Source organism: Eublepharis macularius, chromosome 12 (assembly GCF_028583425.1).
Source record: "Eublepharis macularius isolate TG4126 chromosome 12, MPM_Emac_v1.0, whole genome shotgun sequence".
Lineage (NCBI taxonomy): Eukaryota > Metazoa > Chordata > Lepidosauria > Squamata > Eublepharidae > Eublepharis > Eublepharis macularius.
Window position 1 is genome coordinate 49180469 of NC_072801.1, and position 15607 is coordinate 49196075.

The 15607-nt window shown below is 42.4% G+C and overlaps 1 protein-coding gene and 1 pseudogene across 1 annotated transcript; both read right to left on the reverse strand.

Moving 5' to 3' along the window:
• LOC129339124 (olfactory receptor 11A1-like) overlaps positions 1–8430 on the reverse strand; it is a 45801-nt pseudogene extending 37371 nt beyond the window's left edge.
• A 3210-nt stretch (positions 8431–11640) lies between these two features.
• On the reverse strand, positions 11641–12612 carry LOC129339125 (olfactory receptor 11A1-like). The gene has a single exon (XM_054993730.1). The coding sequence runs from the start codon at positions 12610–12612 to the stop codon at positions 11641–11643; it is 972 nt and encodes a 323-aa protein (XP_054849705.1).
• Positions 12613–15607: the final 2995 nt, after the last annotated feature.

Here is a 15607-nt window from a genome sequence, read left to right on the forward strand (position 1 = left end):
TTTCGTCGGTGACCGTCCTGCTCTTGCGAGCGCAAGGACCCGTCTGAGGGTCAATCCCCAAAGTACAGTGAGAAGTAGGACAGTGGCCCAGGTCAGCTTGCTTGATAGCAAGCAAGCTGACACACCATGTCACTAAGGTGGGACTCGTTGTCCACTGCCCAAAGAGGCTCCCTCTGAACAGGGTAGCATAAGTTTCCTTCCCTCAAGGTGTGGAAGACATCCTTTCCATCCCTCCCATGCCTTCCATTCCAGCAAGGGGCCTTTGAATTGCTACATGATCCTGTTGCGGAGTTGGCTTTCACTCAAGTACATCCATTCATTTCCCATCATGGAGAGTTGGTCTCCCCGCCCCCGGGGAGGGCATCTCTTGTTGATGCAGCCCCATGTAGGTGGGTTTTGTGGGCAGCCACCTCTCCTGGACAGGAGCACAAGTCTCTCTCCTTCCCCCAAGGGTGGGTAAGGGTCAGTCAGAATAGGGGAGGGGAAGTTGTTGTTTGTCTCTTTGGAAAAGTGATAATCGAGGAGCGTTACATGAGAACCTTTGGTGGGGAAAGTCGACTGAAGTGAAAATCTGTGGGAAAACCAAGGCCTTTTCTGACTTGAACTGGTTCTCGAACCGGCCCTGGTCCGTTAAAAGTTCGTGGACCGTGGTCCGTGGAAGCCCACGAACCCCGAACCGGCGGTCCGTAGGCAAATGCCGGTCCATGCCCATCTCTAATTAAGAGAATGTTGAGGGAGTAAAGGACAACTAAGGAAATATTTTAAAATGTTGTCTGAAAAGGCATTCCATTTATTATTCTAAAAGACAAAGTGATTTATAAGAGGAATCTCTTTTTAAAAATTAATTTTAAAAAATAGTCAAGAAAGAGGGGATTCATTTCTAGTCTTACCAGTTTTTTCTTCCAGGTTTCACATTTCTGGAGGGAACCTGTTGTTTCTTCTTTTATAAGCATTTATAATGCAATCAGCCTCCTAAGCCCAAAGCTGTATATTTGATCCTGAGACAGGGGACTGTATACCAGCTATTAAAATGTAAATAATAGCCATTATGAGGTACTTCAAAGTGTCCTCTCCAGTCTCTCAAACTATACAAGGGCACATTGACATGAAGTATGAGGCATTTCAATATTCAGCATTCCTACAGCCAACAGCAGGGACCTCACAGACAATTATATTTAATTGTAAATATTTTATCTGTGTGTCCTAAAATTGTTATAATTGTATGCTTGTGTAGGAGATATTGTATGAAACACTTTGTTTAAACTTTGATTCTAATTATCCAGGTTTCACAGTGGGTTGTTTATTTTGCTAGTATTACACTGTGTCCTGTTGGTTAGCTGGCCCCTTCCTGGCCAGATGAGCAGTGGCTTGGCCAGGGGCTGTATTTGCTGCCCCAGAAGAATGGAAGGCAGTTTGCACCTCTCCTGGGCATCTGGGGATCACTGGGGTGGGTGGAGCAAGAGGCATATAAGCCTGCCCCACCCCTTCTCCTCTGCAGAAATGCTGGGTTTGACTGGGCCGGTGACCCCCTTGGCACATCCTCATTGGTGAGGAATTGGGGTCTGTCTGGAGCAGCTGGTGGGATGCATGGTAGCCAGCTGTGAAGGCAGACTGCTGCACGGCTTCCCTGAACAAGTAAGGCCCTCCTGCTGTACGGCGAGGTGCTTCAGGCTTTGAGGGGGAACCACTTGTCTGGCTGTTGGGTACAGCCATTCATTTGGATGGCTCACCCCTGGGGCAGTGGGGGCTCACCCAGACAGGCCAAGGCAGAGGTCTGGAGTGACCCCATGGCTTGACCTGTACCACTGGTTAGCTAGATCCCTTGTCATAGTGACATGTTGTATTCAATAAAATGGCCCAATTTTACTCCCAAGCCTGGTGTCTGCCTTTCATTTCGACTTGGGGGGGGGCAATTATCTTTACCAGCAGTGCAGCATGAGCTTGCATTTACTTTGAATCTGTACTGTTTTCCCAGAGAATTTCTCCCTTCCAATCAGATTGAGGCAAATGAAGGACTAAAGAACACTCTCAGCCAATCCCAAGATACAGTGAGCTGTCATTCTCCTTCTCCCTTCCTTTCCCCTTCACCCTTCCTTGTGGGCTGGAGCCTTTTTTTCCCCTTGTGAAATGTAGAAAAGCCATGGATTGTTCAAGACCTCATAGAGTTTAAATACTTTGTTCAATTTGTTTGAAATTTGGGAGTTCTTTGAGGGACAGGCAGGAGACATTCCATGGCAATTTTGGTGACATTTAGTAGAAAAATGAATCCACCCCCCTCCCCCAGAATTCCCCCATAGGGGGACAATGTAAGAGTACATTGATTTATGTTTTGTATGTTGATTAGTTGTTTTTGTGTGTTTTATTAGCATATATGTAATCATAGTTTTTTATGTTTGTTTTCAAATATATAAAACTTTAATATAGAAAGAAAAGAAAGTACAATGTTGTGTGTGTGTGTATTTGTGTGTGTGTGTAACAGAAGCCGTCCTCACTTTCTGAAAGGAAACAAACAACAAATCACAACAGGGAAAGAAGGTAAATGCAGTTTTCAGTGGAAAGGTAAAAAAATGTTGTTAGTCATTGTAATAGTGTCAAGTTCTGCCAAGGGTGCCACCCTGTGAACGTTGGCCTGCCTGACTTCAGCCTTAAAGGACCTTCAGGGAGTATGTAGGACCCCACTCTGTGGAAGGAGGGGGGTATACCTCACCCTCACACCCTCTCAGTCCACTCGCTGGTCCCTTTAACCTGATGTTGTCCTGGCTGTTTTCCGTGACAGCTGTCCCCAACCTGCTGTTGGTCTTGGTCTTGGTCTTGGTCTTGGTCTTGGTCTTGGTCTTGGTCTTGGTCTTGGTCTTGGACTTGGACTTGGACTTCGTCCTCGCTGCTCTCTCATTCTCTGTGTGTGTGTCTCTCCTCCACTCCACCACACTCCTACACAACAACCCACCCTGTCTTGTGGGTAGACTTCTCTTATATCCTTTCCCTCATTCCTGGCTCCATCTGCCAGCCACACCCCTCTTTTGCTCTCTAGCCTTGGTCTTGGCTGCCTCAAGCCGCTGAAGCTGGGGTAGCTAGTCTGCAACAAAACAATGGCACTTCCCGTACTATAGCAGTGAAACTAAAGAGAACCCTCATGGGAAGAAACAACAATTACCAATCAATAAACAACTCTATTATAAGTGCCCAAAGGGCCATATGTATTTCCCATACAAATAAACCAATCAGTAGGATGACCAATTGCAAATTATACAATGATTCTTCCTTAAACTTGAAATTACTATTATAATCTCCAATAGTAGTCCAGGAAAATACAAAGGTCCAAACGAAATGTGTCCTGTGTCTTCTTGGAACAAAGTAGCGTTCATACACAGCTATGTCCACACATGGTAAGGGAATCCACGGCTGCACACCCAATCTGGGGCCGGCTGAAAAGCTCAGATTTCGTGCAGAATCTTCCTCAGGGGCGTGGCCAAACACTGCAAAACAAACATCTTACATACCATACCATATGCAATTCTACATGACATTCAATTTATACAAATTCATCATAGTATACAATTGTCAGCAGATATCAACAACAAACCTGTGTGGTAGACCCTTAAACGTTGTGATAATTATTCACTCCCGGACCTGAGCAGCTGTATTTTCTTTAGCAGGGCGGCTGTATCTTCTAAAGCACGCCATTGCAATAAGTAACTAACGTTTATATTGAGCTACCCCCAAAGGCTCGAATTGGTCTTAAAGGGACCCTCAAATTACACATCAAAGGAAACAACTCAAAGTAATCATTATTAAGCCCTAATGGTTATAAAGTTTTCAGCTTATGGATCCAATAGGCTTCCTTCTGCAGTAAATCACTCTGTTTATTGCCCTGTATAGTACAAAGAATTGCTACAGGAAAGTCAGTCTCCGAGTGCTGCTAACTCTGAAAATGCTGGATAAGAGGAACCTCTACAATGTTGTTTTTAATTCAAAATATATATTTTTTACAATCCTAGTCCTAAGTGGCCTTAATGTGCATCCCACATACAAACACTACCATGCCCGTCATATTGTAAAGTATGCAAAACTACGTGCTCCTGGCAGGAGCTGTGCCACACACGAATTGGTTCTCTTTCCAAGTCTGCAATTTCTTTTAGTACGATCTACTCATAAGTGTCAATCCAATGGTCATTGATAGGTGGATAAAATTGTGAGCATCCCTTTAATCGTTTAGATAATGTTCAAACTGAACCAGAAGCCTCTGTAGGTCTGTCCTTAAAAACCGCACGCAGTTTAATCTAAAGATCTATAGCATGTCGTTGGGATAAAGCCCAGTCCTTAATTAAGAACTTAACACTCTACAGGGCTGAGGGGGCAGGAAGATAAATATCGAGGTTTCATTCGGCCCCTCTTGAAGGTTCTTTTATTGCCTCTCTCTAAAAGGGACGACCCTCTCTTGTTAGAAAAAAATAGTTCTACTACATAAATTCCTACTACTGGGGCCCTCGTCCCCAGAGCTATCAGAGACTGCCGAAGTTTCTAATCAGAAAAGGAGCTCACCGGGTCAGCCCAAGTAATTTTCCTCTGGGTGCCTCTACTACCTTTAGACTTGTCCCACCAAAAGTAAATGCGATTATTGGCATAATCTAATGTGTCCCTTTTGAATTTCTAGATTTTAACCTCCTTTGTCCTCACTTCAAATTGTTTAACTTGTTTATCTATCTCATTAATCCGACTCTCATATTCCACTGGAGGGAGAGGAGTCTTTAGGGACTCAGTTAATGCCTGGATCTCCTCCATAAGGGTGGTGCTTTCCTTTTTACATCTCCTAATTACTAGCAGCATAAGGTCAAAGCTGCATTTGTTCAGAATTGAAGCCCAGTCAGACTTAAAGGAATCATCCTCCCCAAACATCCCTGGGGGTTTCTGTATACGAAGCCCTCGCGGAATGCGTTGGGCAGTATAGTAATCATAAAGAGTAGCAGCATGTAAATCAAACTTAGTCATTTTAGATTTCAAGAATTTGAGCGTATCCCACTCATCCTTAGGGGCAGCATTAGTTTCTGTCATTAGAGAGGTCATTACTGAAAGAATTTGGTCCTGTTCTTCTGCTGAAAAGGCTAGCACATTTTTAAAAGATGCCATAATAACTAGAGAGCAACAAAACAATGGCACTTCCCGTACTATAGCAGTGAAACTAAAGAGAACCCTCATGGGAAGAAACAACAATTACCAATCAATAAACAACTCTATTATAAGTGTCCAAAGGGCCATATGTATTTCCCATACAAATAAACCAATCAGTAGGATGACCAATTGCAAATTATACAATGATTCTTCCTTAAGCTTGAAATTACTATTATAATCTCCAATAGTAGTCCAGGAAAATACAAAGCTTGAAATTACTATTATAATCTCCAATAGTAGTCCAGGAAAATACCTTTCTTCCCCTGCCGGTAAAGTTGCTGTCTGGCTGGCTGATGGCTGGCTGTCCCTATCTCTTGTGCCTTCTCCCTATGCCCTAGTCCCCTCCTGGCTGTTCTTACTCCCCCTGTTGGGGCTCTTAGCCTCCCACTGGAGGGTGGGGCTAGCTGGCTTCCACCTGCCCCTTCTGACCCTCTGTGGTTTGGGTGCTTCTTTGTCCCCCTCTGTTGCAGTCCTGTGCAGGGCCTGGGTGACTGCCAGGGTGGCTGGGTAGCTGTCTCCCAGTTGCCTCCTGTCCCCTCCTCCTGGAAAGTCCAGGGGCTGAACCTCTGACTATGGACAAATAGTATAGAGAAATGAATGCAGGAAGGGCTTTCCCCCCCCCCCATTGCTAGTGGCTGTCTGAAGCTCTCCTGCTGGCTGCTGCTTGATGGCCATTTAAGAAATTAGTAGAGAGAACTTAGTGCGGCTGCTCAGAGAGACCTACATTGGGAGTCTCTTCTTGAAACTTAGGGGCTCTTTAGATTACAGGGAGGGCTGTGTTCTGTACAATTTGGGGGTTGTAAGAGCAAAAAAAGCTCCCCAGAGCCTACAATTAATTCATCCTCATTCCCCATTTAAAAGAATGCCATGAAAACCATGAGAATGGGGGGGGGGGATAACAAATTTTGATCCCCAGCAATGAGTTGAATCCAGCCAAGTTTTCTACTAACTTCTGATTAATTTCCCTCCATACTAGAGCCTCCAGTCCATATAGATTTTGCCCATGCAAATCCCATAATGACCAGAATAGCATTTTGAGGTGCCCCAAGGGGACCTTCCTTCATTTTTCTCCATCAGAAAAGCTGGTGGAATCCAAACACATCAAGGGAGGGAGGGAGGGAGGGAGGGAGGGAGGGAGGGAAGTACACTGGGCACCCTGGTTTCATCTGGGATTGACTCAGAGCTAAGCTACAAGTGATGCCTTACACAGGTTCGACACTTGTCAGCTTACCTCAAGTTTTGATGGGAAATGTAGGTGTCCTGGTTTTACAGCTTGGCTCTCCATTACAGCTGCAAGACCAGGATGCCTACATTTCCCATCAAAACTTGAGGGAAGCTGACAAGTGTCCAACCTGTGTCAGGCATCACTTGTAGCTTGGCTCTGAGATGACCATTATGGCCACAGGCTGAAATCTGTGAGTTAAGAAAGCCACAGGTAAAGAGCACTTTGGCTTGCACCAAAAGGCTCGTCCTTCTGTCCATTCCCAGGCTTTCAGTACTTGCAACAGAAGGACTCAGCCTGGATCTTAAGCAACTGTTAGTCATCATTCCACAATTTCCCTCCCTCTCTGAAGCCTCTACACACACACACTTGGGTAAAAAATATATGCACATGGCTTCTTCTGCTGGAATATAAAGAATCAGTATCAAAGATGCTCTCAGGAGCAAACAGGAATGGGTTGCATATATTAAGGGAGAAGTACTATAGGTTGGATCCAGCAGGCTTTTACACTCAATCCTGGCCAGTTCTCCTCTTTGCTACTCTCCCTGCCCCAACATAGCTTATGCTTATGCAGGTCACATGATCTGCAGCATAGGCTTTCTTACAGTCAACAGTGATGGCCATCCTCCCTTTTTTAAAATTGGAAACACTGGTTGGATCCAAAACCATTATGGGAATAAATTGCTGGTGATCTACCCTGTACAATCTAAGAGCAGAGTTACACATAGAAGTCAATGGGCTTAGAAGGGTGCAACTGTTTACTACTGCACTGTTATAATGTGGTAAAAAATTAACATCCTCTCGTCAATTAAAAATAGGTATATTTTGGATATATGAATTGGCAGTGGACACATAGTTATGAAAATTCTCAACCAATGCATCAAACCTTTATTGTTCACTCAATGCACATCAGTCCATGGCACATCAGAAATGCATCTTTGCCTAAATAATGGTCAGAAAAACTAGCTCCACCACAACTGTTAAGATAATGCTGCTTCCTAAATTTCACGAAGGAAGGGTCCCGCATCAGAGATCATCAACTATCTTTAGGTTTTTGACTGGCCGATAAGCTGAAAGGAAAGAGAAGGTTTCTGTTGAATCCTTGCAGCATTTGTCAATTTACGGCAAACTCTCCTGAAAGCTTTGTGAAATTCTTTGTTTCTCAAGCTGTAGATGAGAGGGTTGACCAAGGGTGTCACGACTGTATAGAACACAGAGAAGACTTTATTTAAATCTCTCAGAGTGGGAGTATCTGGCAACATGTAGACAATTACTATTGTTCCAAAAAAAATGGAGACCACAATGAGATGCGAGGAACAAGTGGAAAAGGCCTTTTACCTCCCAACAGTGGATGGTATCTTCAAGATGGTGGTGATGATGCAAATATAAGACATCATTGTCAGGAAAAATTGTGTGGCTGCAAATATAAAGGCAAAGACAAAGGCAGACAGTTCCATTGGGTTTGTGTCACTGCAGGAAAGTTTTGATATTGGGGTAAAGTCACAGAAGAAATGATCAATCTCATTGGGGCCACAGAAGTGCAACTTGGACATCTGGAAAGCCAGTACCCAAGTAGCCAGAAAAGCACTGATCCATGCTCCAGTCACTAGCTGGAAGCAGAATTTCATGTTCATGATAGTAGCATAGTGCAGAGGTTTGCAGATTGCCAAATACCGGTCATTGGACATTGCTGCCAGGAGACATGTTTCTGTAGATGCCAAAGAGCCAAAGAAAAAAAACTGGGTAATACATCCACTCACTGAAATCACTTTGTCCATAGTTAGGAAACTGGCCACCATCCGGGGCAGAATGGTTGTGGTGTAGCAAGTCTCCAGGAAGGACAAGTTCCCCAGGAAGAAATACATAGGAGTGTGAAGATGTTGAGCAGCCCCAACCAGCAGCATTATAAGAAGGTTACCCGTCACAGTCACAAGGTAGATCACCAGAAACACCAAAAAGAAAAAGATCTGCAGCTGAGGGAGATCCCCAAATCCAAGGAGGATGAATTCTATAATGACTGTTAGATTTCGCTGATGCATTCTTGTTTTTTCTTCAAGTTACTTGGAATGTAAAATATAATTGGGTGGAATCATTCATTCATTCATTCATTCATTCATTCATTCATTCATTCATTCATTCATTCATTCATGCATGCAGGGCTGAGCTCAGGGTGGGTTACAACAATTTCAATACATTTTAAAATGACAATAAAAACAACATCAACATCAGTGATTGGAAAAACACAGTCCTAAAACAGTGACCAGTGCTGCCCACTCCTCCTAACTGTGCCTGGGTGAGGGGCTGTCATTCCTGTTCCCACTAAAATTCATCTGAGGGGCCAAGATAACTGTACAGAGGCAGATGCGTGTGTTTTTTTCAAGCAAATAAATTAATTAAAGTCTGTTCCAAGTATGTTTATGCAACATACAACCAGTGGCAGTTGGTGAGGTCTAGATAGCATGGGGACAATATCCTTTGCTCATGCATAGCATACATCACTACAACAGTTAGTGACTTCTATGGACTTTTGCTAAGATTTCACTGGCAGTGAGCTTCATGGCAGAATGGGGGTTTCATAGCAGGACTCCCAGATTCTAGTCTGACACTTTAACAACTGCACCAATGGGCTGTCAGAAGTAGCATAAACGTTTTCAGGAGGAGGTGTACACGGATGAGGTTTCTGAGTAGTGTGAATGAATATTTATGAAAGCATGAATAAGGATGGACACAGAAAATGCACTTCAGAAGCATAGGTCTTTCTTTACCTGCAACCAGTGGCTGTCTCCTTTAGATCCATTCATGTGTCATCACAGACTTCTTGCATATTCCACAATTTGGACATGTCCTTCCAGTTTTTGAGACCTCAGGCTCTGTTCCTTTGCAATTTCAAAACAGCAGACTGAAAGACGAGTTGTCTGTATCTCATTTACTCTCATACTACTGCAGTTTCCAAGCCATTTACTGCCCTATATCTTCTCTCAGTCTCTTTCCAGGATACAACTGGAGGTCTCCGCCACTTCTTCCAAGCAGTGTTTTCTTTGTGTAACTAGCCTGCTAAACCCAAAGGACATCCTGTTGTTCATGCCTGTCCCTTTGGAGAAGATTTTGGAGGAAAAACCCCTCAGAGGAATCCAGCATTCAAATACTGGTTGAGATGTTAACTCCGTTATACTTTTTTCACAATTAAAGGGATCCCCTGCCCTTGGACTGGCTCAAATGCAGAGTCTAAAACCTCAACTGTTCCATATTGATTTCAAAAGAGGCTTTCCATAATTTTTAGATCTGTGGTGATGACATCTACAGATATATAACTACTAAGTGAATTCAACATACTTGTCTCTTGTTATCCTAGCCTTTAATATGTTGCAGTAAGCAAATAGAGAGTCTCACGGTAATATACAGAGAAAATAAGCAAACAAGCCATGAAATCTAACTAATAAATGTTTCTATTGTAATTCAATCAAATTTAAAGCAATATTATAATCAACTTGAACAAGAGAAACAATATATATACAAGGTGGATGATTACAGAGGGCAAGGCATCATATAAATATAATTCAGATATAATTCAACAAGAATTCCTGTGCAATAATGTGCCTAAAATTGACCAGAGGTTTATACAGTAATCACCAAAGTCCCAGTAGGTTTATAGTATGACAATGCAAGAAGGTCTTCAGTGCAGTAAATTTCTTTTGGAGAAATGGTGTATATGGTCTCATATAATGAAACAATGAGAGGCGGCAGAGAAGAAATGATACACAACTGCGACGGGAAGCCAGAAATCTGCCCGTTTCATCTCTTCATCCTGGCAGTTGTTATATCACAGTCCAAGCATATACACTTCCACTAGTCACTCAATATTCTTGCCTTTAGCATCTGCCTTCCATTGATGCACCACATACAGCAAATGCCTGTGAGGGGAAAGTTGGAAGTCTTTTTTATGGCCCCCCAACAGCCATCCCCTATAGGCTGAGCAATTAAGTGCTGCGACCATTCTGACCCCACGTGTGTCATTTTGTCACAGAGCAAAGTTGAAGTGATCACGGTTTCTTTAGGTAGCAAACTAATAACTCAGGAAATCAGTGAATTCAGGGAACTAAACAACGTTTTTGAAAAATCAACTCAAAGTTTACTTTTTTATTGCCCAAAAATTTTATAGTGACCTAACTACATCTGGCAGCAATGAAAATAAGGATTCCACTCTGTTTTTACCTCAAATATCCTTGTTTTCTTTCTCACCTGTCCAAATCGAATCTATAAGTCTTTTATTTACCATTTTTTTTTGTTTTAATGTATTGAATTTCCCCCATTATCCATTCATTTATTTAAACCATTAGTATGCTGTTTTTCTACCCAAATAGGATCCCCAAGGGTGCAAACATTAAACCATTTTTAAAAATTTAAAACACTTTAAAGTTAAATGTAAAAACAACATTTAAAATAGTACAAAAACAATTAAATAAAAACACTCAGAGACACAGCACAAAGAACAGGGAGAAGGGTAACAGTTATTGGGGAGATATACTAAACTAAACTAAACTAAACTAAACTAAATTTTCACCCACTGGTGGAAGAGAATCAGAGAGAGAGAGAGAGAGAGAGAGAGAGAGAGAGAGAGAGAGATCTCCCTGGGGAGGGAGTTCCAAAGTTTTGGTGCCAGTACTGAGAAGGCCCTTTCTCTGATTGCCACCCATGTAGCCCCAGATGGCGGAGGAACGTGCTTTACGTGTGGAAGGTCCCAGGTTCAATTCATAGCATCTCCAGTTTAAGGATCAGGTAGTAAGTGACGTGAAAGATCTCAACCTGAGTTCCAGGAGTTGCTGCCAGTGAATACTGACCTTGTAAGACCAATAGCCAAACTTAATAATAGGCCAGTTCATGCATTCATGTTCGTGTTCAGAGCTTCTCATTGCTCCGTCCTTGTATTTTAAACAGCTAACAGTTCAGTCCATGCTACTGATAGTAACATTTTCCACAAACATCCTGAAACAGGGCAAAAGTGTTATACTTTGAGATACCAGAATCAAAATTGTTCCAAACAGGAAAAAAAATGCTTACAAATGGGTTATATTACCTAAAAAATGAGTCAAAACTTCCTGACCACTTTCCTAGGTTATTGCTTCACACCGTCCCATAATACAACAAAGCTATACTGGTCCATCACTTTCTGTTTAGTTATTATTACAATTCATTACATTATGAGCTATAGAAATATTCAGGGTAAAAGAACCAAGGCTTGCAAGAAGTTGCTACTTCAAAAGCTCTGTTTGTTTTGTACAAAAAAGCTTCAAATTACAGCCAACCCTTCTTAGGGCTTTGTGGACTTCTTTGTTTCTCAAGCTGTAGATGAGGGGATTGACCAAGGGAGTTAAGACTGTGTAGAAGACAGAAAATACTTTATTGAGATGTCTCAGAGTAGAATTGTCTGGCAACATGTAGACAATTATTATTGTTCCATAAAAAATGCAAACCACAGTAAGATGAGAGGAGCAGGTGGAAAAGGCCTTTTGCTTCCCAGTGGTGGAGGGAATCTTCAGGATAGTAGCAATAATGAAAACATAGGATGTGAGAGTTAACAGCAGGGGTATAGCTGTAAAAATGATGGTCAAGAGAAAGGCGACTAGCTCTATCAAGGTAGTGTCACTACATGAAAGTTTTTCTATTGGCCTAAAATCACAAAAATAATGATCAATCTTATTGGGACCACAGAAAGAGAGTTGAACCATCAGAAATATGATGAAAGAATTACCTAGGAGGGAAGTGATCCATGCTGCAGCCACCAGTTGGAAGCATGCCTTTGCATGCATAATAGAAGCATAGAGCAAAGGTTTGCATATTGCCAAATATCGGTCATAGGACATTGCTGCCAGGAGGTATGTTTCCATGCAGATACAGGAGCCAAACAAAGAAAATTGAGCTATACAGCCTGTAAATGAAATGCTTCTATCTCCACGAAACAAATTGGTCAGCATTTTAGGCAGGATGATGGAGCTGTAGCATGTCTCCAAACAGGACAAATTCCCCAGGAAGATGTACATAGGAGTGTGAAGATGATGATCAGCAACAACCAACAGAACCAAGAGGAGGTTGCTAGTCATGGTTGTGATGTAGATCATCAGGAAGATCACAAAAAGAAGAGGCTGCAACTCAGGGTCATTTCCAAACCCCAGGAGGATGAATTCAGTGATGGAAGTCTGGTTTCCTTTCTCTATATCCCACATGGGGTAATCTAGTGAAGGTCAAACCAGCTCTAAAATATAATTAGAATGACATGCATTTCAATGCAAAAGTTGAAAGCAAATTTCAGACATGAAAAGTTTCAACAGAACAATAACTTCAAAGTTGGGTTTTCCATGCACTTTATTCTAGTGTGATCTTTTAAAGCTATGGTCTGAGGGACTCTGGGATAACTTGGAAGCTTATCAGGAACTCTTCAGGGGCAGATCAATAATAGTAGATATTTCATTGATACGTTGATAACATCACTGATGTTGTCCTTCAGAATACTCTCATTAGGGAGATGGTGAATTTCTCTATTGTTAGGGATGGCAAAGAGAGCAATCCTAAACAGATCTTCTTAAGATTGCCGACTCTGGATTGGAAAATTCCTGTAGATTTTGGAGGTAGACCCTGAAGAAGTTAGTCTTTAAAGAGGGGAGGGATCTCAGCAGGCTATTAAGCTACAGAGTCCCACCCTCCAAAACAGCCTGGAAGTCAGCAACCCTAGGTCTACTCAGTATTCTACACAAGCATACTCAATCGAGTCTCCTCCCAGGAAAGAGTCCTTAGGATTGCATAGAAAGAGGCCCAGGTAGCCTGAGCAGTGCCTGTGATTACCTGAGAGTGGCCCCTACTACATATCAAAGGATCATCCAGAAAATAGAGGTGCTTCTCATCAAGTGAATGAAAAGAAACCTGCTCTGAAGACCACCTGCAGACCACTGTTCTAATGGAATCAGCAAGCAAACTGCCTGAAACATTTATGCTAATAACAACAACATTTGATTTATATACCGCGCTTCAGGACAACTTAATGCCCACTCAGAGCAGTTTACAAAATATGTCATTATTATCCCCACAACAAAACACCCTGTGAGGTGGGTGGGGCTGAGAGAGCTCCAGAGAGCCGTGACTAGCCCAAGGTCACCCAGCTGGCTTCAAGTGGAAGAGTGGGGAATCAAACTCGGCTCTCCAGATTAGAGTCCCGCACTCTTAACCACTACACCAAACTGGCTCTCTATGTATTTTGTATTTTGCCATGTATTTTGGGACACCGAGCACAGTTAAGATAGGAATGAAATATTAGTCTGCTTTGTAATAGAAGTCAAATCAAATTAAGAATGGATTTCTAGTGTGACTAGGTGCTCTGTGGTCACCAGTTCAGACAAGGAGCTACTATACAGGAAAGTTGGGTGACTCCCTCCATCCCCGTCTGCCAAATTCTAGCAGCTCCCTCATCCCGTTACATGCCCCTTTTGGGAAAGCACTGTTTGGCTGTGTGCGTTTCCTTCAGTGGAATTAATAGGAGCCTGGGGTTGGGGTGGAAATATAAGGCTGATATTCACCATTCTTGCAGCATTCTGTCTTGTTTGACCTTCAGGCAGAACACAGATCTAGTGAGCTCAATCGTGCTTATTCTGATAGGCTAGGGTCCCAGGCAGATAAATCTATTCCTTAGCACTTGTTTCACAGAAACATTTTGTTTTCCTTATAATATCTATAAATATTAAGTTGGAATTAGCCTGTTTTTCCCCCTTCAGTCTTGCCCAGTTCCCATCTTTATTGCACTTCCCATCCCACATGGCCTTTGTACACGCAAGTCTAGTTGTCCTTAGGATTGCATTTGTTGGTGGTCAAATGGGATCCCTCCTTTTTTCACTCGCAGAAAAGTTCTTTGGATCCGCCCAATTTTCCTCTGAACAGAACCTTCAAAATTCCTCCCAAATTCCATTTTAGGTGAAATTGAGCAGCAGCTTTTAACTTGAGGCTCTCCCTTCTTCCATAGAGTAATTATTGCCAGAACTGGAAGACTGTGGAGCTAATGCTATTGGCTAAAACTGCTCCGAAGGTAATGTAAAATGAATGCAGGGGGACCAAAAGGGGCCCCAGAAAGTGTCACTGCACAGAGAAATAAGAAGTCTTCATTTGTGCCCTTTAAGTTATGACTCAATATTTTTGTTTAACAATCAACACAATCTTTTAAAGTGAGAGAGAGAGCACAAAAAAACTCAAACTTCTATTCTGCAATTGTAATACTTACTTGAAGAAATGTATGGCTAGGTTAAGAGGTATTCCAGAGTCTGATATCAATCTTTCTATAAACTGTTGCTGAAATGCTTTGGAATGGGCTGAAGAGTTCTCAGGTGTGGAATCCATATTGGGAAACAGCTGCTCATAAAGACTTAAAGGAAGTCAGTCTGGGGAATTGCTGCTGATTAGCTAACTTTCTTTTCTTTTAAAAAAAACCCAGTAATGATGCAACGTTAAGGAGATCCCTATGGCGTCCTCACGGCAATGATCCTCTTCCCTGTAACTGCCTATCCAGCAGAGTGGCATTGGGACTTTCTGATGATGGGTGCCCCCCACATTTCCCCTTCATTCCCCCACCACTGCCATTTCCTTCCCTCCACACCGCTGGAGTTTCCCCCCCATTTTTTTCAAACTACAAAAGCTTCATTGTTATAACACTATACCAATATATCTACTATGTGTTCTGAATTCCCAGTTTTCATTTGAAAAAAATGTCTTCATTGAAAAGATAGAAGGGAAACAGTGTCACTGTCAGTAACAAAAAGGGCTAGAGACTTACATTTTAGAAATGAATGTTGGGAATTCAGAGGACCCAACAAGTAGATTGTTACACTATTATAATGCTATAAAGAGCTAGCTACCTATTGCAGATTAAATAAAATAATCTGAAAATGTCCTTGGGTGACACAGAGAAGGAAATGGAACCTATGGGTGAATGGGGTAGACGAAATGGTGCCAAACTGGGCAGCACCTTGTGAAACACAGCATACTTTCCACACAGAAGGCGAACGTGCTTCAACTACATATCTGGCGGAAGCATCAGATCAAAGGTAGTTTGAGAAATCGTGTGAAAGCTATGGAAAGATAACATATACCCAACAAAACTTCACGGAAGTCTGGAAGTAATCCACTGCAGCTGGGAGCCAAAACCAGAGGGAAATATGAGAGTCACTTTTGGTCCATAAA

Coding starts and splice junctions, on each gene's coding strand:
- LOC129339125 (XM_054993730.1), bottom strand. CDS start 12,612: ATGTGGGATATAGAGAAAGGAAACCAGACTTCCATCACTGAATTCATC.